Source organism: Saccopteryx bilineata, chromosome 4, assembly GCF_036850765.1.
Source record: "Saccopteryx bilineata isolate mSacBil1 chromosome 4, mSacBil1_pri_phased_curated, whole genome shotgun sequence".
Classification (NCBI taxonomy): Eukaryota; Metazoa; Chordata; class Mammalia; order Chiroptera; family Emballonuridae; genus Saccopteryx; species Saccopteryx bilineata.
The window spans coordinates 71,522,911-71,547,438 of NC_089493.1; the positions used below are offsets into that span (position 1 = coordinate 71,522,911).

The following is a 24,528-nucleotide window of genomic DNA, read 5'->3' on the forward strand; positions in this document are numbered from 1 at the left end:
GGACTGCAGGGAATGGAACTGAGTTAGCAGTGCTCTGGAGGTAGTGTCACCTCGTGGCTACAGATGGGGGCTCTGGAGTTGAGCTGCCTGGGTTTGAATCTGTTTTTCCATCTGTTTTCCTTGGCAAGTTATTTAACCTTTTTTGTGCTTCAGTTTTCTCACATTAAAATGGTGATGATAGGACCTACTTTGGATTGTTTTGAGGAGTAAATGAGATGATAAAGTATGAGTGAGTTATAATCACTCAATAATTTTTGGTTATGGACTAGAGATTATTAACCTGTGACATTTCACATAGTTTATTGTTACAGCTTTGATTCATGTAGTAAATGTAAATATGTATAGATGTCAGTATCTGCATGTAAGCATGGTGTGAGAATTGTGGAGTTAACGGATATTAAGATACACCTGTGGAAAGACGTTTGTATTCTAATTAGGGAGAAAGACATATGCAAATAATTAATAAAAGTGGCTCCTTAGGAAAGATACCAGCAACATTTCATAAACTTTTAAAAAAGAATAATTTATGTCAACAGGGAGGTATGGGGAGCATGTTACATTAAATGACTTCAGAGATGCCAGCATTTGGACTGGGCTTTGAAGGGGGGTAGGATTCTTGACCTATAGAAATGAGGTTAACCTCTAATCTGTCACCAGTGTTAATTGGTAAGTGTTGATTACAAAGAAGTCAGCCTTCTTGGGAAGTTCATAAAAAGGATGAAATGATGACAAAGACATAAAGGATTGTAAGGAATTGATCGGGTTTCTGTTTGTTTGGTTTGTTGGTTTTGTTTTTGTTTTGTTTACTGATAGAATGCAGAAGCCCATCAAAGATGAGTGGGTATGACGAGGCAGATTGGAAGGATTTGGAAAGCACTGATGAGAATGCAGACATCTCTGGCCTGAAGGATTGTGGTGGCAGCAAGGGGTGTGTTGGTACCTAACAAAATAAGGATCATCCAAGAAGAATTTCATTGGGAAGAACAGACTCTGGCTTTGTTATTTATGAGCTGCCAGTTAAGGAGATCCTGATGGTTCCCATTTAACTTACAGTTATGTATGCATGTGCAATCTAGGTTAGAAGTCTGTGTGCCTCAGATGGAGATGATTATTGTAGCTGTGGAAATCCGTAAGCTTGTCAGGGAAAGAAAAGTTAGAAAAAGGTCGTTCAGGATAAAGCCTTGTGGAATGCTCATATATAAAGGACAAACTGAAGAAGAACCAGGAAATAGGTTTAAGAAAGAGTAAGAAAATAGGAGAGTGTTATGTTATGAAAGGCAGAATTAGAATTTTGGGGAGGAGGATGTGGTCTTTAGTACCAGATGCTTGAAAAAAAATAGCATTAAAACTCAAAAGAATTAGATTTGGCAGTGGCTAATGGTTATCTGTGATCTTGACAATAACAGTTTCAAGAGAATGGGCATGATGAGGCAGATTGGAAGGATTTGGAAAGCACTGATGAGAATGCAGACTATTTAGAACTTGAACAAGGAGGGATAAGGGAGTTGATGGTACTTAGTTTGAGGGAAAGCGAGGCAAGGGAAGGGTTTTTATTAATTTGCCTGTTTGTTTTATTTTAGATAGAGGAGATTTTCATTTCTTTGGGAGTTATGGAAAAGAGTCAGGGGTTAATGAGGAAACTTGAAAGTTCCAGGGGGAAAGGGATGGAGCAAGATCGTCAAGGATTTAATCCTGAATTGGGATTTAGAATACAGGTGATTGGTGAGCCATGGACAAGAGTAAGGATGTCTCTGCTTCCTCTCAGGTGGGTTGGAAGTTTATATTGGATAGTATCTTCTCAGAGGAGTAGCAGAAAAAGCTTGTCTACTGGAATGAGAGGATTGAAATTAAAGGTTTAGAACTGATAAAGAATTTGGGGGTAGCCACTGGAGAATGAGGGTATCAGTCAGTCCTAAAAGAATTGCTGAACAGTACTGAGAATGCAGCTGAGAGAGGGGGATCATTCTTTACTGACAGACTAAAATGAGAGAAGTGGTTGACTACATATAAGAATGACTCTTATATAAGGCAGGTTCAGTAAGAATAAGGGGAGTTGCAGAGTTTTGAAATGTCAAAGTAGAATGATTCTGATTGGAGACCAGTTGTAAGAATTGACATGCTGGAGGGTTGCTGCAGTAGAGTAGAACTAGTAATTTAAATATCCCTACTTTGGATTGCTAAATTAGTTAATTGTATTGGCTTTGTCTTTATCTTATGAGGCCTTGAAAAATGGATAAAAACTATATCTGAGGGCCCTGGCTGTTGGTGCAGTAGATAGAGTATCTTCCTAGAGCACTGAGGTTGCCACTTTGGTTCCAAGGGTCACTGGTTCCATCCACAGGTGCTGGCTCAACCCCAAGGTCTTCAGTTCAAGCCCCAGTCAAAACACGTATGAGAAGCAATCAGTGGGTGCACACTAAGTGGAACAAGTTGATGCGTTCTCTATCTTTCCTCCCCCCCTTCCTCTCTCTCAAATTAATGGGGGGGGGTTGTATCTAAGGGACACTGCAGGCTCTGTGCTGCTCTGACAATCTTTTTTTCTTTTTTTTCTTTTTTGTATTTTTCTGAAGTGAGAAGCTAGGAGGCAGAAAAACACTCCCGCATTTGCCTGACTGGGATCCACCCGGCATGTCCACCAAGAGGCGATGCTCTGCCCATCTGGGGCGTTGCTCCACTGCAACCGAAGCCATTCTAGCACCTGAGGCAGAGGCCATAGAGCCATCCTCAGCGCCCGGGCCAACTTTGCTCCAATGGAGCCTTGGCTGTGGGAGGGGAAGAGAGAGATAGAGGAAGGAGAGGGGGAAGGGTGGAGAAGCAGATGATCGCTTTTCCTGTGTGCCCTGGCCGGGAATCGAACCCGGGACTTCCACATGCCGGGCCGATGCTCTACCACTGAGCCAACTGGCCAGGGCCTGCTCTGACAATTTGATACCTGTTTTTCTGCAAGAAGTACATGTTCTTGATTTTGTAGATTTACCATTAGAAAATTTCAAAGTATGTGGAGTTGGCTGTAGTAGTAAAACTAATGTTCTTGTTTGTTTTTAGTGGTCACTGCAGGTTCTTTTCATACTAAAGACTCTACTAACAGAAAACCTTTAACCAAGGGTCAGCCCTGTTTGACATCCTTTAATTCTTTGGACATTACTTCCTCTAAAGCAAAAAAAGGAAAAGAGAAGGAAATTGTAAAACTAAAACGGCCCACAGCACTTAAAAAGGTAAATCAAAATCTGAGATGTTTATATTATAGGATGAATAAGGGTTTAAATCTATTTTACAAAAGGAGTGTGGCTTTTTATCCAACAGATGGTTGTGAAATGTTCGTAGGTGCCATCATAAAGGAGATGGCTAGTTAATTCGAGGTTGGGTTTATATCATCAGCATCATGACTGTTTTTCTGTTGTTGATCAGGGCTCAGGAAAATGAATTTTTCTATAAGATTTTTTTAAAAAGTTAAACATTTAGCATCCCAAACACTCCCATAGCAATCAGAAGTTCTGGATTCTGATACTAACTTCAGTGCTTATTATGTGATTTTAGACAAACTTGATGCTCATCTTCTTCATCTGTAAGTGTCAAGTAACAACACCACTCTATTTAACTCAAGATTGTTATTGGGAGGAGATAATCCACGTCAAAATAACTGCAAACTATATATAAATCTAATGTAACTATGTGACCTGGTTTCCAGACTTTATTTTACCCATTTCAGGGAAACTCTAGGTTGTGCCAATCAGTACTTAAGTAGAGGTAGTTAGATAAGTACAGTATTGTAGAGCCTTATCGCCTCCCTTTATTTTGGATATAGTATTTCCTTCAGCCACAGTGCTTAAAATTACGTTTACTTTTTGCCGGTTTGTACGTAGCCAGCTAAACCCATAGCCGACCAAAATCCTCATGTCTGTTTTTAAGTGAACTACTGTACCTGTGTAAAAGTGAACGTTTTAATTATTCAGTACATACCTGAAGAGTGATTAGTAATTAAAGACTGGTATTGACTTTTAGGTTATTTTGAAAGAAAGAGAGGAGAAGAAGGGCCGTTTAACTGTGGACCACAGTCTTTTGGGACCCGAGGAACCGGTAGAAATGCACTTAGATTTTATTGATGATTTGCCACAGGAGATTGTTTCCCAGGAAGGTAAGATCGCACCTTATCCTCTCTTCTCATGGAATGGTTTAGCATACTGTAATCGATAGGTAAGCCATCACTAGTTATTCTCCTAGTAGGAGGATGGATATGCTTTATATTTTATCTAATTCTCTTTATTTTTGAGAGTGGTTTCTTTTGAGGATGCTTCTCTAGGGAGATATTTAAAAGGCGGGCAATAGCGTTATATGGTAGGTCTTTGGCATTTTTAAGACTTAAATCTTGAATTTGTTGTAAACCTTCATAATTAGAATCTCACCAGTGCATCACATGTCTTCTCATTTTGTATTCTTTTATATCTGGGACACTTGGCTCTCTTTCTTCACAGGATTATTTTTAAGTGAATTCTTTTCTTGAGTCTCTTTCCTGCTTTTATGAATTAATGCATATGCCACATTGAGTAGACACTTGCGGAGCCTGTCATGGTGCACAGTCCATTTGGTCAGTAAGACTCAGTCCCGCGCAGTAGCCACCACACATGATTCCAGTTGGGACCTCAGCAGAACTATAGCTTCCTTCTAAGATGGTACTACTGTGGAGGGAAGATTTTACGAGAGACCTGGCAGGGTTCATTTTTTTGCTGGTGTTTATTTATTCCTCAACATTTTTAACACATGTAAATCTAATTTATGTAGAGAATAAATAACAATGTCTTAGTATGTTTCAAAAAATAAATTACTTCATAGATTGTTCAGCTAGGACATATTTGGTTAGGCTTCCCCTTTACTCTCAATTAAATATCATTGCCTTTGTATTTAGGCATATTTATCCATCCATTCAGAAGGTGTTTATTGTATACCTATCATGATGGGAAAATCAGGAAATAAAGATAAACAGCAGACTGATCTTTCTACCAAAAGCTTATCGCACATGGAGATAAGCTCTATGTATAACTTTGCTAATTAATGGACACAAATACTAACTGGTTTCCTGAGTGTGGGTGTTTGGGAGAGAAACAGTAACTGAAGGAGGCAGTTTAGGAGATGGCATCTACCAGTGTGGCGGCCTGGGCACGGAAGCAGAGACCAAATGAGAGGCGGGTGGTGCTGGGAGAACCGGGAGAGGGGTGGAGCGAAGGGACGAGGCAGCGCCACCATCACCTGCAGCTGTAGGAATTTTTATACAGTTTTAGAGATGATTTCTAAGAAATAGGCCGAAAAATAGAGATAAAGATGATGGGTATAGGAGTTACTACCTTTGTTCTTTGATTTAAATTCTCTAAGAATACATGTTTTAGATCATTTAGACTTATCTCTTTTGTGGAGACCTGCAGGCCGTGCTTGATTTTTTTGTTCAGTACATTTTGAGAGATAATAGGAACACTTGATTTTTGTAATATATGAGAAATGGTTATTTGTTATTTAAACAGTGGAGAATTTTTTGGAAGTATACAAAAGATAACTGCCATTTTAAATTGTGTTGATTATATTGATTTTAATATAGAGCTTTCAGCATTTGAAGTTTCTAAATTCTTGACTCTCACCCCGCATCTCTGCAGATACAGGACTGAGCATGCCCAGTGATACTTCACTCTCCCCAGCAAGTCAGAACTCTCCGTACTGTATGACACCGGTGTCACAAGGCTCTCCAGCTAGTTCTGGGATAGGCAGTCCAATGGCGTCTTCAACAATAACCAGAATCCATAGCAAAAGATTTAGAGAGTAAGTTTTAGTCTCATTACTGAGGTTGTATAGTTTAAGTCTCTTGATTGTAGTTCTGAATGTAATATTGTCATTACTTAATGGGTTGAGCAGATGAAACACTAAAGATCTTGAAGTCGTTTCAGATTTTGTTTAACATCTAGTTTTATTATTTTTAATGTACTGAGCTTTTGTAAGTTAGCAGTGTTTATGTGAAAGTGAGTTGACTGTAATTATATTCTTTTTATTATTTTTTTAATTGATTTGAAAGAGAGAGAGAGAGAGAGAGAGAGAGAGAGAGGAACATTGAACCGCTCCTGTAAGTGCCCTGACTGGGAATCGAATCGGCAACCTCTGTGCTTTAGGACAATGCTCTACCCAACCGAGCTGTCTGGCCAGGGCTAAATATACTGCTCACAAAAATTAGGAGATATTTTATCACTTCATGTTCATTTTGAAAATATTCCCTATTTTTGTGAGCAGTATATATTCTTTTTATATTAGATAGTGTTTATACCGTGAAAATTTGGCCTCGTACATCTTATATATGCTGTACTATGAGGTTTTCCTTCTCCAAGTGCTTTTTTTTTTTCTTTTTGCTAGAGATAAAGAGGGACAGATAGAGACAGACAGACAGGAAGGGAGAGAAATGAGAAGCATCAGTTCTTCATTGTGGCACCTTCATTGTTCATTGACTGCTTTCTCATATGTGCCTTGACTGGGGGGCTCCAGCAGAACGAGTGACCCCTTGCTCAAGCCAGTGACCTTGGACTCAAGCCAGCGACCTTGGGCTTCAAGGCAGCGACTTTTGAGCTCAAGCCAGCAACCATGGGTTCATGTCCACGATCCCACGCTCAAGCCAGCGACCCCACACTCAAGCTGGTGAGCCCTCATTCAAGCCCACAACCTCGGGGTTTCAAACCTGGGTCCTCTGCATCTCAAGCCAACACTCTATACACTGTGCCACCACCTGGTCAGGCTGCCTTTTCTTTTTTGTTAATATTAAATATTATTGGCCCTTCCAAAAAGCCACTCTGCTTTGGCCAGGTAGCTCAGTTGGTTAGAGCACTGATGTGCCAAGGTTGCAGATTTGATCCCCAGTCGGGGCACATACAAGAATCAACCAGTGAATGCATAAATAAGTGGAACAACAAATCAGTATTTCTTTCTCCTTCCTCTCTTCCTCTCTCTCTAAAAATCAATCAATAAAAAAAATAGTTTGAATACCTCTCTAACCAATTAAAATCAAGTTTCTAAGACCCTGTTAACACGATATGAACTTATTACTATTTGTTTTTGAGCAAATATTTCTAAGTTTTAAAATGCACATCTGTGAATAACTTTGAACCTAGTAGTTAGTGCTGTGAAGGATTTTAGGGTTACAACATCTGTGCAGATGAATTAATTTTACCTTTTGAAAAGAAAATTTATTGATTGCCTGACTGGTGGTGGTGCAGTGGATAGAACGTTGACCTAGGACTCGGAGGTCCCAGATTCAAAACCCCAACATTACTGGCTTGAGTATAGCATCATCTGGCTTGATGTGGGATTGCCAGCTTGAGCGTGGGATGGTGGACATGACCTAGTGGTTACTGGCTTGAGGCCAGAGGGCACCGGCTTGAGCAAGGGGTCACTGGATCAGCTTGACCCCCCTGGTCATGGCACATATAAGAAGCAATCAAGAAACAACTAAAGTGATGCAGCTACGAGTTGATGTTTCTCATCATATTTCTTCCTTCCTGTCTTGTCTCTCTCACTTAAAAAAAAATTATTATTGTTTTTAGAGAGAGAGGGACAGAAACATTAATCTGTTCCTCTATGTGCCCTGACTGGAGATCAAACGTACAACCTTGACTTATCAGGGCGGTGATCTAACCAACCCAGCTATCTGGCCAGGGCCAATTTTACCTTTAGAAATGACGATCTGCGTGAATCCAAACCACATTGGTTTGTTTCTGTTCCTTTTCTTTATACTATTTTTTTGAGCAAATACTTCTTGCCTAGGTTTGGGGAGTTAATTAAATGTCAAATAACAGATGAGAAGCAAAGGAAATTCTGGAGAATAAAATGTATGGAGTAAACAACTTAAAGAAAATCAAAATGATGAAAATTGCTTTTTTTTTTTTTTTTTTTAATTGTATTTTTCTGAAGCTGGAAACGGGGAGAGACAGTCAGACTCCCGCATGCACCCGACTGGGATCCACCTGACACGCCCACCAGGGGGCGATGCTCTGCCCCTCTGGAGCATCGCTCTGTCATGACCAGAGCCACTCTAGCACCTGGGGCAGAGGCCAAGGAGCCATCCCCAGCGCCCGGGCCATCTTTGCTCCAATGGAGCCTTGGCTGCAGGAAGGGAAGGGAGAGACAGAGAGGAAGGAGAGGGGGAGAGGTGGAGAAGCAGACGGGCGCTTAACCTGTGTTCCCTGGCCGGGAATCGAACCCAGGACCCCTGCACGCCAGGCCGATGCTCTACCACTGAGCCAACCAGCCAGGGCCAAGAAAATTGCATTTTTGATGTTCTTTAATTTTGCATAGTTCAAGGTAGTTAATCTTACCTCAGTTTGTTCAGTTTTATCTTCCCTTCTGAAGTAGTGTCATACTTGTATTCATTTAAACATTTTCCACATAAACATAAAAAAAATTCCCAAAGCAGAATTGTTTTTTCCCCCAACTAAAAAAGGGTGGGCCTAGATTTTTCCACTCTATAATGCAGGGGTTGCGAACCAGATGTGGCTCTTTTGATGGCTGCATCTGGCTCGCAGACAAATCTTTAATAAAAAAATAATAACGTTAAAAATATAAAACATTCTCATGTATTACAATCCATTCATTCCTACTGCTCATGTTCATGGTTGCAGGGTGGCTGGAGCCAATCACAGGTGTCCTCCGGGACAACACCAAATTTTTATTGGATAATGTGTAACGTACACAGGTCGTTGTATGGCTCTCACGGAATTACATTTTAAAATATGTGGCGTTCATGGCTCTCTCAGCCAAAAAGGTTCCCGACCCCTGCTATAATGTAATTTAGAAACAAATTTTCTTGCCTGGTTATTCCTAGATTAGAAATTACGCCAGTTCTTCTTGTTAAGATTTTGCTTGTGGTAGAAATTAGAGATTAAAACTAGAAAAGTAGAATTTATTAAGAATCAATAAACTTTGATAACTTCCTTATCCTTGAAATTAAGTCCAATAGTGGCCTCACACTTACTTCCTTTCTAGTCTTTTGCATTGTAACCATATATATTATAAAGGGCCTCATTCAGTTGCTTTGTTGATATGTTTTGGCCTGAATTTAATTACTGAGTTCATCTTCCATAGCCATAGATGTTTGAAGTTAGAGGGACCATTGAGGCCATCTTATTTATTTAACTTTGTTTTTTCATGGTTGAAGAAGCAGTCCCCAGAGATCGTGACTTATTCAAGAGTGGAGGAAAGAATTATTGGTATTAGGGCATTCAGTAAGCATCTAAAAGATTATATTTTCTTCCTACAAGAAACATCTTTAATATTCAGTTGAATGAAATAACTTTATATCACCTTACTAAAATTACATTTTTTAAAATCTAATTAGCAGGCTAGCATTTGATTTATATCCTTAGGAATTTAATAATTGGGAGTTTGGATAGTACTTCCCTGGGGTTGATAATGTAATTCAGAAAAACTCTTGTTTTCTAATTGACTGAAGGAAGAAGAAAGTTTGAAGATTTTATTTTTTTATGAAAACCTCTTACTAGGTCTGTTTTTTCCTAAAGTAATTTTATAAAAATTAATTAGAAAAATAATTAGGACAAACTTACTTACTTTTGATTTTCTTTACAGGTATTGTAATCAGGTTCTGTGTAAAGAGATTGATGAATGTGTGACTCTCCTTCTCCAAGAGCTTGTCAGTTTCCAGGAACGCATCTATCAAAAAGACCCTGTAAGAGCAAAAGCAAGGAGACGGCTGGTTATGGGGCTGAGGGAGGTTACCAAACATATGAAGCTAAACAAGATCAAGTGTGTTATCATTTCTCCAAACTGTGAAAAAATCCAGTCAAAAGGTATGAACATTTTACTTTTGAAGTGTTTTGACCTTATTTAGTATAACTAGGATGGATATACAGTGAATTTTAAAGTGGAAATCATTTGATTTAGCCGAGTTTAGGTTTAAAGCATAATATTGAACATGAGGAAAGAAGGTACCTTTCAGTACCTGGAATTAAGTAATAAAATTGAGATTGGATTGTAAAGAAAATCCCTGTCTATGGACACTGGTATGGATTTGAGTTGGGCTAATCAAGGGTGTCCTCTTGTCATCAGATTGGGGACTGGTCAGAGTGCATTCCTTTACCTCTGCAAATATAGTCTATATTTTTACATTTTTATATTAACTTTCTCTGATGGTCTTTTTCTCTTGATTAATGGTGGAAATTTGCCCCTTAGAAACCAGCAGTTAATATGGAGGTTCTTGGGTGAGCCAGCACACATACTTTATACTGTGTCATGTACTCTTATTTGTCCTTTTTCATGAAGTAGCCACTTTGGGTGGTTGGAGTAGACAGATGTATTAAGTAGCAGTACCAGGCATGTACTCCTAGGGGAGAAAACCAGGAAAAACTAACATATGATATCATTACATGTGATAGGTTGCTACTTGAGATGAGAGATTGGATAAAGGAAACAGCCACTATTAAGAATTTTAATTAATTTGTTTTTAATTTAATTGGGAAGAAAGAAAATAGGAACATATTTTTACATAGTACAAATTCAAATAGAAAAATGTGTGGAATAGCCCGAGTGCCACAGGCCTTCATAGAATCCTTTGCTGCTGTGTTTTATGCTTTAGCTCTTGGGTGCAAAAGTAGCTCTATTTTGGAAATAATTAAATTAAAACCTCTGTATGTGTTAACTTTCTCAGGTGGTCTGGATGAGGCTCTTTATAACGTGATAGCCATGGCACGGGAACAAGAAATCCCTTTTGTGTTTGCCCTTGGAAGAAAAGCTCTAGGACGCTGTGTGAACAAGCTGGTTCCTGTCAGTGTGGTGGGAATCTTCAACTACTTTGGTGCTGAGGTAAGACTTTGGAAGACACCCTCCTTCACTACCCTGCCCGCAGACAGTGCACTTTCTGTTGACCCATGCCAGTGTTATGTTTAAGTATTTGAAGAAGTGAGATGATAACTCTCCAAGAGTCAGTGGAAAATTTTTGAGAATTACGTTTCCTTTTTTAGTGTTGAAACCTTTACATAAGTTAGTCCTACAGCATTTTGAAAAGATTTTTAGCTTCTGTTTTCTGCCACAGTGTTTTCTTTTACCTCAGGGTTCAACTATGTAATATTTGATCATTTATTTAACTGCTAGGTAAAGATTATCTGATATTATAGCATGTAAGATAATTTTCTTCAGTCCTTATGTTGGGTATATTTTGTGCAACTAGGAGTTGAGAGAAAGGAATGCTTTAATTGGAGAGGATGTTAATTTAGAAAATGAAATTTCTAAACCAGTTGTCCCAGTAATTCTGTACCCCTGACACCTTTGTCTTTCTCTCGCAGTTAGCTAACTCAGAACTTGACCCGCAAAGCTGATAATGTGAAGGTTATTTAGAGTAATGCTTATTAACATAAAACATTTTAAGACATTTTTATGAAGTTGATTCTAAGATATTTTGCGACATCACTGATGGACCGTTTTCCCTCTTCCCAGCTCTGTATTTCTATGTTTAAGCACCTGTCTTGTCCAGTCCGGTCACCATGTTTGCATACCCCCACTTTCCTGTTCATTCATTTTCTCTCCCGTCACCCTTGAAACTATCTACCCACCTCTCTCTGAGTACATAACTAATACCTGTGTTTTCATGCTAGACCTTGCTTTTCTCAGTTACAGATAGCACACTGCTTGCTGTAGTTTATATGTGCTTCTTCCCCCTTAACTGAATTTTTTGAGGAATGGCCTCTTATCTTTGTCTGCCTGGCACCTTTCACATTACTGGAGCATGAGTAGGTGACAAATGGTTGTTTAAAAATTGTGTGGTAGGTACATATCTGCCTTCTATGCTAAATGACATGTGAGAATTTGGGTAATAAATACCTTTATGGAAAAGAAGGGTTATATATATATATATATATATATATGAAGACACTTGATAAAAATGTACTGGGATCAGGGTCAGGAAAAGTTTACATGTTTATTTTACATTGTATTGACTTCTCACTGAATTATATATAATAGGTTATTTGTACGGTTTTATGTTATAAAGTGTTGGCCAGTTTTGTTTATATATTGGTTTACTTGCCTTCAGATATTTTGAGGTAGATTAAGTTATTGTTTAAATCAAAATACAGTATTAAAATGGAGGTAAAGGAAATACTGATATATTACCAAGTGTATCCTTTTCTTTTTTCAGTAATGCACTGTTACACTGAAGTTACTTTGACCATCTGATAAAACTAACCTTTGAATTAAATTTCCTGTCCTTACACTGACATTTAAGGCCTTTATTCCCTGATAGCTTCTCTTTTCAATTTTGTTTTCTTCCCTTTTTTTATTCCTAACAATTTCTGTTTTATTTGTATTATAAAACCATTGTTAATCTCAGCATCACATGTCCATATGCCTATTTTCTTTTTTTTGGCCCCTCTTAAATGCATGATTTGTTAAACATTGCAACCAAAACAAATATTTATGAAGTCTGTAACGTGTAATGGTGTAGGGGCTATTTTTAATAATACATATTCCCTCCTTTTATGGAATAAATAAACCCTGAATATATTTTTTATATTACTAGCAGTTAACATCCACCATCTTGAACAGTCAGCACAATTTTTTTTTCCTTAAAGTCTGATTTCCTCTTTTTTGTTTTTCTTAATAATTTTATTTTTAATGGGGCTACATCAATAAATCAGGATACATATATTCAAAGGTAACAAGTTATCTTGTCGTTCACTTATGTTGCATACCCATCACCCAAAGTCAGATTGTCCTCTGTCACCTTCTATCTAGTTTTCTTTGTGCCCCTCCCCCTCCCCCTTTGCCTCTCCCTCTCCCCCCTCCCCCCGTAACCACCACACTCTTATCAATGTCTCTTAGTTTCACTTTTATGTCCCACCTACGTATGGAATAATGCAGTTCCTGTTTTTTTCTGATTTACTTATTTCACTTCCTATCATGTTATCAAGATCCCACCATTTTGCTGTAAACGATCCGATGTCATCATTTCTTATGGCTGAGTAGTATTCCATAGTGTATATGTGCCACATCTTCTTTATCCAGTCATCTATTGATGGGCTTTTTGGTTGTTTCCATGTCCTGGCCACTGTGAACAATGCTGCAATGAACATGGGGCTGCATGTGTCTTTACGTATCAGTGTTTCTGAGTTTTTGGGGTATATACCCAGTAGAGGGATTGCTGGGTCATAAGGTAATTCTATTTTCAATTTTTTGAGGAACCACCATACTTTCTTCCATAATGGTTGTACTACTTTACATTCCCACCAACAGTGTATGAGAGTTCCTTTTTCTCCACAGCCTCTCCAACATTTGCTATTACCTGTCTTGTTAATAATAGCTAATCTAACAGGTGTGAGGTGGTATCTCATTGCAGTTTTGATTTGCATTTCTCTAATAACTAAAGAAGATGAGCATCTTTTCATATATCTGTTGGCCATTTGTATTTCTTCCTGGGAGATGTGTCTGTTCATGTCCTCTTCCCATTTTTTTATTGGATTGTTTGTTTGTTGTTGAGTTTTATATTGTATATATTGTATAGTTTTAGTTGTATATTTTGGATATTAGGCCCTTATCTGAGCTGTTGTTTGAAAATATCATTTCCCATTTAGTTGGCTGTCTGTTTATTTTGCTATCAGTTTCTCTTGCTGAGCAAAAACTTCTTAGTCTGATGTAGTCCCATTCATTAATTTTTGCCTTCACTTCTCTTGCCTTTGGAGTCAAATTCATAAAATGCTCTTTAAAACCCAAGTCCATGAGTTTATTACCTATGTCTTCTTCTATGTACTTAATTGTTTCAGGTCTTATGTTTAGATCTTTGATCCATTTTGAGTTAATTTTAGTACAGAGGGACAGACTGTAGTCCAGTTTCATTCTTTTGCATGTGGCTTTCCAGTTTTCCCAGCACCATTTATTGAAGAGGCTTTCTTTTCCCCATTGTTTGTCGTTGGCCCCTTTATCAAAAATTATTTGACTATATATATGTGGTTTTATTTCTGGGTTTTCTATTCTGTTCCATTGGTCGGAGTGTCTATTTTTCTGCCAATACCATGCTGTTTTGATTGTCGTGGCCCTGTAATATAATTTGAAGTCAGGTATTGTAATGCCCCCAGCTTCATTCTTTTTCTTTAGGATTGTTCTGGCTATTCGGGGTTTTTTATAGTTCCATATAAATCTGATGAATTTTTGCTCCATTTCTTTAAAAAATGTCATTGGAATTTTGATGGGAATTGCATTAAATTTGTATATTGCTTTGGGTAATATGGCCATCTTGATTATATTTATTCTTCCTAACCAAGGACAAGGTATATTCTTCCATCTTATTATATTTTTTTCGATTTCCCTTAACAATGGATTATAGTTTTCATTATATAAGTTCTTTACATTCTTTGTTACGTTTATTCCTAAGTATTTTATTTTTTTTGTTGCAATTGTGAAGGGGATTATTCTTTTGAGTTCGTTCTCAGATGTTTCATTGTTGGCATATAGAAAGGCTATTGACTTCTGTATGTTAATTTTGTATCCTGCGACCTCACTGTATTGGCTTATTGTTTCTAGTAGTCTTTTTGTGGCTTCTTTGGGGTTTTCGATGTATAGGATCATATCATCTGCAAAAAGTGATACCTTTACTTCTTCTTTTCCGATATGGATGCCTTTTATTTCTTTGTCTTGTCTGATTGCTCTGGCTAGAACCTCTAGTACCACATTAAATAAGAATGGAGAGAGTGGACAACCCTGTCTTGTTCCTGATTTACGGGGGAAAGCCTTCAGTTTAGTGCCATTTAATATGATGTTAGCTGATGGTTTATCATATATGGCGTTTATCATGTTGAGATATTTTCCTTCTATACCCATTTTGTTGAGAGTCTTAAACATAAAATTGTGTTGTATTTTATCAAAAGCCTTTTCTGCGTCTATTGATAAGATCATGTGGTTTTTGTTCTTTGTTTTGTCGATATGGTGTATTACGTTAACCATTTTACGTATGTTGAACCATCCTTGAGATTCTGGGATGAATCCTTCTTGATCATGATGTATTATTTTTTTAATATGTTGTTGTATTCGATTTGCTAGTATTTTGTTTAGTATTTTAGTATCTGTATTCATTAGAGATATTGGTCTGTAGTTTTCTTTTTTTGTGCCATCCTTGCCTGGTTTTGGTTATGTAGGCCTCATAAAATGTGTTTGGAAGTATTGCTTCTTCTTCAATTTTTTGGAAGACTTTCAGTAGAATAGGAATCAAGTCTTCTTTGAAGGTTTGATAAAATTCGCTGGTATAGCTGTCTGGGCCTGGACTTTTATTTTTGGGGAGGTTTTTAATAGTTTTTTCTATCTCTTCTCTACTAATAGGTCTGTTTAGGCTTTCTGCTTCTTTTTGACTCAGTCTAGGAAGGTTGTATTGTTCTAGGAATTTATCCATTTCTTGTAGGTTGTTGAATTTAGTGGCATAAAGTTTTTCATAGTATTCTACAATAATTCTTTGTATATCTACAGTGTCGGTGGTGATTTCTCCTCTTTCATTTTGGATTTTGTTCATATGAGTTCTTTCTCTTTTTTCCTTGGTAAGTCTTGCCAAGGGTTTGTCAATTTTGTTGATCTTTTCAAAGAACCAGCTCCTTGTTCTATTAATTTTTTTGATAGTTTTTCTGTTCTCTATTTCATTTATTTCATCTCTGATTTTTATTATCTCCTTTCTTCGGCTAGTTTTGGGTTGCCTTTGTTCTTCTTTTTCTAGTTCCTTAAGGTGTGAAGTTAAGTGGTTCACTTGGGCTCTCTCTTGTTCATATATGCCTGAAGTGATATGAACTTCCCTCTTATCACTGCTTTTGCTGCATCCCATAGATTCTGATATGTCATATTATCATTTTCATTTGTCTGTATATATCTTTTGATCTCTGCACTTATTTCTTCTTTGACCCATTCATTTTTGAAAAGTGTGTTGTTTAGTTTCCACATTTTTGTGGGATTTTTTTCCTCTTTTTTGCAATTGAATTCTAGTTTCAAGGCTTTATGATCAGAAAATATGCTTGGTACAATTTCGATTTTTCTGAATTTGCTGATGTTGTTTTTGTGGCCCAACATATGGTCAATTCTTGAAAATGATCCATGTACGCTGGAGAAAAATGTATACTCAGTCACTTTGGGATGAAATGTCCTTTAGATGTCTGTCATATCCAGGTGCTCTAGTGTTTTGTGTAAGGCCACTATATCTTTGTTGATTCTCTGTTTGGATGACCGATCTAGAGCCATCAGCGGTGTATTGAGGTCTCCAAGTATGATTGTATTTTTGTCAGTTTTTGTTTTAAGGTCAATAAGTAGCTGTCTTATATATTTTGGTGCTCCTTGATTTGGTACATATATATTAAGAATTGTTATGTCTTCATGATTCAGTGTCCCCTTAGTCATTATGAAATGGCCATTTTTGTCTCTGAGTACTTTTGCTGTCTTGTGGTCAGCATTATCCGATATGAGTATTGCTACACCTGCTTTTTTTTGGATGCTATTTGCTTGGAGTATTGTTTTCCAGCCTTTCACTTTGAATTTGTTTTTATCCTTGTTACTTAGATGAGTTTCCTGTAGGCAGCATACAGTTGGATTTTCTTTTTTAATCCATTCTGCTACTCTGTGCCTTTTTATTGGTGAGTTTAATCCATTTACATTTAGTGTAATTATTGACACTTGTGAGTTCCCTATTGCCATTTTATATATTGCTTTCTGTTAGTTTTGTGTCTTGTTTGATCCTTCTCTTTCGTTTTTCTATCTTTTGTTTTTATTTGATTGTATTCCATACATTTTTCCTCTGTTGCTATCTTTTTTATCTCATGTGCTTCTGTGGTGGTTTTTTCAATGGTGGTTACCTTTAAGTAATGAAAAGGGTTCCTACCCTGTTATTGTAGCGCACTATTTTGTGAGTACTTTTGCACTTCATCGTCCTTTGCTACTGTTAATCTCCATCCTCTCCCCTTCTTTCTTTTTGTTGTTGTCACAGTTTAAATTTGGTTTTATTGTGTTCTTCTTGGAGCTTTTACTTGTGGCTTTGTTTTTTTTTTTGTTCTTTGTATCTGATTGGAAAAACCCCTTTAGTAATTCCTGGAGTAGGGGTTTTCTGATGATAAATTCCCTCATTTTTTCTGTATCTGTGAATGTTTTTATTTCTCCTTCATATTTGAAGGATAGCTTTGATGGGTATAGTATTCGTGGCTGAAAGTTCCTCTCTTTTAGGACTTTAAATATTGTGGTCCACTCTCTTCTAGCTTGTAGAGTTTCTGCTGAGAAATCTGATGATAATCTAATGGGCCTTCCTTTATATGTTGTATTCTTCTTTTCCCTGGCTGCCTTGAGAATTTTTTCTTTGCTGTTGGTTTGTGCCAGTTTCATTATGATGTGCCTTGGAGTAGGTTTGTTGGGGTTAAGAAAACTCGGAGTTCTGTTTGCTTCTTGAATTTGAGGCTTCAGTTCTTTCCACAGGCTTGGGAAGTTCTCATCTATTATTTGTTTGAGTATGTTCTCCATTCCATTTTCTCTCTCTTCTCCCTCTGCTATACCTATTATTCTTATGTTATTCTTTTTGATGGAGTCAAATAATTCTTGTAGGGCTATCTCATTTTTTTTAATTTTTGAGTCTCTTTCTTCTTCTCTCTATTGTGCCTCAAGTTACTTGTCTTCTATTTTACTAATCCTCTCTTCTATCTGGCCTGTTCTATTAGCTAAGCTTGTTACCTCGTTTTTCAGCTTGTGAATTGAGTTTTTCATCTCTGTTTGATTTGTTTTTATAGTTTCAATTTCCTTGGAAATATATTCTTTGTGTTCGTTGAGTTGTTTTCTGAGCTCCCTAAATTGCCTTCCTGTGTTTTCTTGTATATCTCGGAGGATTTTTAGGATTTCTATCTTAAATTCTCTGTCATTTAGCTGCAAGGTTTCCAATATATTAAATTTTTTCTCCATAGATTTTTCCTCATCTAGCTGTGTTACCTCTCTTTCTTTTGTATCCATGATATTCGATTTTCTCTTCCTTGATGGCATCTGAGGGTGGTTTTGTTTATAGTATTAATGAGATTTAATAAAGAATAAAAAGTTAAAAAAAGAAAAAAATCGAAGTTGTTTTTTTTAAAAAAATTAATAATGAAATAAAGAAAAATAAAATTAAATTAAAATTAAAAAAAGGAAATTATTCCCCCCCCTCCTTTTTTCCTCTCCTCTCCTTTCCCCTCTTTCTTGAGACTGAATAGAACAAACAATGCCTGTAATGGAGGGCCTGAATTGGGGAGAAGTAATAAAGGGGAAAAAAAAAAGTGGGGTACAGACCCACAATAAGCAAATAAAAAAATTTGGGTCAACAATAAAATGATTTGCTTTTAGGTGTTGGTTGACTAAGAGTTATGATCAGAGGAATTAGAGGGAAACAGGAAAATGGGGGGACAAATTAAAAAATTACTATTGTATTTAGTGGAACAAGAACTAGATAAAATGGAGAGCCAGGGATGGGAGCACTGCTAATGTGTTAAAAAGGTGAAGTAAAACCCCCCCCCAAAATGCCACAAACATAAGTTTTAGTCCCAGATAAGATATTGTTCGTTATTGAGGTTTGAATGAGAGGAGATGTAAAGGAGAAAGGAAGAAACTAATATAGAAGGAGAAAAGAGAGAGAGAGAGAGAAAAAAGAGGGAACCACTAAAAGAAGAAAAAAGAAAAAAAGGGAGAGAGAGAGTTAAGGGTTTTGGAGTGCAACCTTCATAGAGAGAAAGGAAGAGGAAGGAAAAGATAATGGGAGATGTAACACTTATGGGTAGTGTAGTTCAAGGAGAGGAGAGAGTAAGACTGGCAGAGAGTTAAACGACCAAATTGGAGGAGGAAAAAAAAAAATCAAGAATGAAGATAAGAGAAACAAACGAACAAATATAATAAAATGGGATAGGTTATAAAGTCTGCGTATTATTCTTGATTTTGAGAGGTTATCTTCTTGCTTTTTCTTTTCTCTCCCTCTTCCTGGTCAGTGACTCTGTACCCTGGGTTCTGCCCCTTTGGCATGCTCAGGTAGAGGTTTGCAGTTGATAAGTCTCTATGGCGATGTCATGTATTGTGCTTTAGTCTCGTTGGTAGTTGAGGCTCATTAGCATTTATAGGCTGCACCAGTGAGAGAGTCCATGTTCCTGGAACCTTTCTCCTAGTCTTTTCTTCCCAATTAGTAGCCTGATAATCCAGCTATGGGGTTGCTGCTGCCACTGTCTGGATAGTAAGAGGGTCAAGGAGCTGGCAACTCCCCACTCTATTCCCACTCAGCACAGGGCTCTGGGTAAGGCTCAGTCAGTCAGAACTGCTAGCATACTCAGCCAGGGCTTCAGTCCACTCAAAGACCTCTGGCTCTGCCACTCTGTGGGATAACATGGGCGCGTACTGCCAAGGTACTTAGAGGAATCTCTCGCCCACTATCTGCGTGCGCTGACCAGGAGATCAGGAAAAATGGCTGCCCCACTTGTCTTTCTTTGTCTGGGTTTGGCGCGAGTGTTTGCTTGTGTTGCCCGGGTTGCCACAGGAACAGTTTTTCCTCGGCTTGTATCTCCGTGCCACAGCCTGGTTCGGCAGTTTGTGCTGCAGCCTGGATCTATTCACCCCCTTTGCCCGCCTCAGTTTCTATATTCTCAGTTCCCAGTGAAAGCCGCCCTGTTTAGGTTAGTGAGGAAGGCGGAGCATTTCTTACTCCCTATTTCCTTCTGGGTTTGATTATATATTTAGCCAATTTTTCGCTCGACCATACCTTCGGGTGTATTGCGAAACATCTGGAGGCTCCAAGGATAGGTTTTTCTGTTTCTAATTGAAGATCTTGTTGAATTTTGGGGGAGATTTATTGATATCGCTTCTTACCGCACCAGTACTCTGACGTCATCCAGCACAATTAGCAATAGCATTTACTGTACCTGGTACTTCATCTGTTTTAAACATCACCTAGTAAAGCATGTTACCTATGTTTGTCTTTTGTACGTTTAATTTTAAAGATATATTTCCTAGCAAGATGATACTTCTTGCCATACTTTCTTTCATATTGTTATGGCTTGTACTTACATGAGTACCATGGGGAGAAAAAAATGTTAAGTTGTACTTTTTCTCCCATTGTCTGAAAACATAATTTTACATATAAAATTAAACATTCTTACAAATGTACAGATCATATTTACTGTCTGAAATTTTTTGCTTAATGTGTGTAGGTGTTGAATTATAATGCTAAATCAAGACATTAAACAGGAGTAGAAGGTTGTTGAATTATGATGTAAGAACTACTAAAAATAATTGTTTATCTTTCTGATAACTGGAAACTTTGTTTCTTTGGACATCATTAGACTTCATGGTCACTGAAGTACAACTTTAATGCTATATGAATTTTGCCATTTTATTAACATGAGTATGCTCCATCACCTACTTTTTCACTTTAATTATTCCATTCATGTTCATTAATGTTTCATTGATGGAAGAACCTCTGGTTGGTTAGTTCCACTTTCTATTTTCAGGCTCTTTATTCTACTTTTATAGTTTGCCTCTCTCCCATTAGCTTTAGGTTGTCTATTAAATATATGTCATATTTTTGTCATCTTCAAGGCCCTTGCTAGCTGTACCATCACTGACTTCTTTTTGTTCTTCAAGTTTTTCAACAAGGAAATATTACAGGAACTTATAATTCCTGTGGAGACTGCCATCTTCTTCTACATCCTAGGACATCACCCTCCATACACTCGTTCCTATATATATTAATTTTATTTATGTATATATATATTAATTTGATTTATTGATGTTAGTGAGAGAGACAGGAACACTGATCTGTTTCTGTATGTGCCCTGACCAGGGATATAACCAGCAACCCCTGAGCTTTGGTACAGTGCTCTAACCAGTCAAGATACCTGGCCAGGGCATCGCTTCCTTATATTTTAACTCATACAGGGTTCTTCACTGACCCTCAAGCATGCCTTGTCCTTTTTAAAGTCTGTGTCTTTATTTGTGATTTTACATGCATGAGTAAGAATGTACTGTCTCCGACTCTCAAAATTGTTTCTGTTTCTCAAGGCCTATATCAGATGTCACATTACTCCATGAACTCTTCACTCATGCCCAACAGTTAGATTTGATATTTTCTCCAAAGACCAAAGCACTTTGTAGATCTCAAGACATTCACAGTATTTGCCTTGAGTCATAGCTGCTTCCTGTTTTCTTCTTCTAGCCACATGGGAGGTTTCTTGGGAGCAGAGTGGTATTGTACCCATTACAGTGCCACACACTGTGTGTGCAGTAGTTGAATTGAAAAACTCTACAAGAACTTTTAACGTATCACATTTAGTTACTAGTATTGAAGCAGAAAATTCCCTCAATCTTGTGAGAATTAAATAAACAATATATGTAAGTTACAGAGTATTTATAAGGTTCTGTGGTTGGCATACCATTTGGAGTTTCTGCTGATTGAAAGTGTACCTGATTCTGAAACAGTGGAGATATGTACCGCTAATGGTAGCAATAGAAAATACATGAACTAGTCAAAATCTCTCTCTTTTTAGAGCCTGTTTAATAAGTTAGTTGAGCTCACAGAGGAAGCCAGGAAGGCGTACAAAGACATGGTTGCGGCGATGGAACAGGAGCAGGCGGAGGAAGCGCTGAAGAACGTGAAGAAGGTGCCCCACCACATGGGGCACTCCCGGAACCCCTCCGCGGCGAGCGCTATTTCCTTCTGCAGCGTCATTTCCGAGCCCATTTCTGAAGTGAATGAAAAGGAATACGGTAAGTGGTTACATACCATTTTACATGACTTAAACTTTGAAATAATTTTTGATTAAGATAATTTGAAAATGGCTTTTTATGCTATCTTTTGTTTATATCTTAGTGATTACTTAAATTTTGCTTAACATTTTGGTTCAAAATTTGCAGTAAACACAGCCATTAAAAGTTAGGGAGACTATTGGGGCTGAGGCTTTCTGTGAGATCCTGAAATTTAGTCACATTTCCATAATCTTAAAAAAACAAAAGAAAAGGAAAATCTCAACAGGATTTAAAAAGCAAAGTACACCGTACTTGTGACCCATAGCTTAGTAAATTCTGGATCATTTTATTCTAATGCTTTATACTCAATCATTAAAATTTTGTATTTACTACATAAGCAAAAGACATGAATACTACTTAATCTAAGACATGTGATATTGGCCCCGATTGGTTTGCCTGGCAAGTGGATGTCCCGGGTTCAATTCCTGGTCAGGGCACACAAGAGAAGCACCCATCTGCTTCTCCACCACTCCTCCTCTCGTTTCTCTCTGTCTCTCTTTCTCTCTTCTCCTCCCCTCCTCCTGCCAAGGCTCGATTAGAGCAAGTTGGCACTGAGCGCTGAGGATGGCTCCATAGCCTCTGCCTCAGGTGCTAAAATATGGCTCCAGTGGCAACAGAGCAAGGGCCTCAGATGCAGAGCATCGCCCCCTAGTGGGCTTGCCTGGTGGATCCTGGTCGGGCGCATGCAGGAGTCTTGTCTTTGCCTCCCCTCCTCTCATTAAAAAAAAAAATATCTGGTTTTAGTTAAATTTTATTGTAGTCAAAAAGAAATGGGGACTAAAAAACATTTATGTGTAATGTTTAAAGTCATGTTCTCTACTGCACTCTACATCTTAGTATACGGCCCACAAAAATTAGGGGGATATTTCAAAATGAATACGAAGCTATAAAATATCCCCTAATTTTTGTGAGCAATATTAATACTTAGTTTCTATCATACTTGGAACCTTTAAATTCTCTACTCTCTTGATCTAGTTTCTTTTTGTTTCCCTTTTTTAAAAAGAGTATAGCCATCTCTTTGACTTTTTGTCATGTCTTCTTTACTTTTTAATAATCTGTTGATCTAAGAATTTACCAAATAGCTTGTTGCCACTTAAAATTTAATGTGTAGAAAACTGAGTCCTCATTTTCTTCCTTCCTTTTCATACTCTTTCCTTGTCTGTCTGTCACTAATTAAATGTTTGGGATGTTTTTGACAACACTGCAGAGTGGAGACAGTCTGTCCTGTGATTGTGGGTCTTTGGGAAACTGCTGGTCGAGGTTAGGTCGCACTGGCTTGGCGGCAGATCCGTTTCTTTGGCTGGAGTCATACTAGTTGAAAATAAAGAAGGTAAAATGCCACCTTTTTAATTGAGGTCACTCTATATAGTGATGGGCCAGATCTCAGGCAAACTGCAAGATAAATTCATAAAGCTGTGGGTTTGGGCAAACGACAGTAATTGTCATTTGGGCACATAAAAAGAAAAGTTATTAAAAGAACCTCTCAGAGTTAGGAGATGTTTTTTAAAAAAAACCCACCAGATTTAAAGTGCTTAATGATTGAAGCCTTGGCTTCTTTATACTCTGCCTGAGGGATTTAGGTATAATTGATTAATTTCTGGGCCTCATATTTCTCTTGAGTAAAATAAGGAGAGTTTTGCCTAGGTCACCTATAAAATTCCATTCAAAGCAAAAATTCTGTGAAGGAATTCTGTGAAGGTTGGATTCTGAGAAGGGATTTAGAGTCAGAGACTGGCCTGATGAGCTAACTTATCAGGATGTCAACAAAGCTATTGAAAGTAATAACAACAACATTGAGAGCAAAGCATAAAGTTCTATCTGTAATGGATACATTCAGCAACAAACATAAAACCCACCAATATGACCCAAGAAATTAGGATATTTAATTATTTCACAATGTCATCAGGGTCTCTATCTCTTCCCTTCTTTCAGTTCTTTTATTTTCAGTCCAGTGGCTTCTGATTCTTAACGCTTATCATCTTATGTTCAAAAATAGCTGCTGTGGCTCTTGGCATCACAGCAGTAAAAAGCAGGACATGCAGGCAGTGTGCTCCTTTTATCAGGGAAGGAAACATTTTCAGAAGACATCCCCCTTTGTTTTTATTGGCTAGAGCTGAGCCTGTGATTACTTTCAGCTTATGCAAGGGAGACTTAGAAAGAGAGTGTCTGGCAAGGGGAGAGGATAACCATGATGGCATAAGAATATCTTCCTTCATCCCCTGGACTGGGCTCAGGTGTCAGAGTCTTAGCCAGGCAGCAAATGGGGAATGACTGTTAGACAGCAAACAGCATCTTCCATGTCATCCTGGTACAAGATTCCTAAAATGTTTTCTTTTGATTTTCATGGTTTAAAGTAAAAACAAATCTGGGGCAAGTATGCTGATTTTCAGTGGAATAGAGAGGCTTCTGTGCTAGTCCAACCTTCCTGTCCTTTGTATACACCTTGTTTTCTTTGCTTATGGTTTCCTTCCACTTGAGCCGAGTCTCAATTCTATCATAGTTACACTTACATGAACCAAATAGTTTCAAACACGTCCCAAATAACCTGTAAGTTCTTTGAGAACAGGGACTTGGAGCATAATGGGCACTAATATATATAACAGCTCACTTACTGGATTCTTACTATGTTCTAGGAACACTTTTTTCAGCACTTCACATTTATTAAAGCATTTAATCCTCTGAGCAACCCTATGAGATAAGAAATACTGTACCACATTTTATAGACGAGGAAGCTAGGACAAA

The 24,528-nt window shown here is 37.7% G+C and overlaps 1 protein-coding gene across 2 annotated transcripts in view; it reads left to right on the forward strand.

Annotated features, from left to right (window-relative positions):
• The window catches only part of SECISBP2L (SECIS binding protein 2 like), a 66,537-nt gene that overhangs the window by 36,255 nt on the left and 5,754 nt on the right, over positions 1–24,528 (forward strand). For both annotated transcript variants that reach the window (XM_066276466.1, XM_066276467.1), the window contains exons 12-17: positions 3,046–3,215; positions 4,003–4,135; positions 5,643–5,805; positions 9,607–9,827; positions 10,685–10,839; positions 21,528–21,747. In XM_066276466.1, the coding sequence (XP_066132563.1) occupies positions 3,046–3,215; positions 4,003–4,135; positions 5,643–5,805; positions 9,607–9,827; positions 10,685–10,839; positions 21,528–21,747 (1,062 nt within the window). The remainder of the gene's footprint in view (positions 1–3,045; positions 3,216–4,002; positions 4,136–5,642; positions 5,806–9,606; positions 9,828–10,684; positions 10,840–21,527; positions 21,748–24,528) is intronic.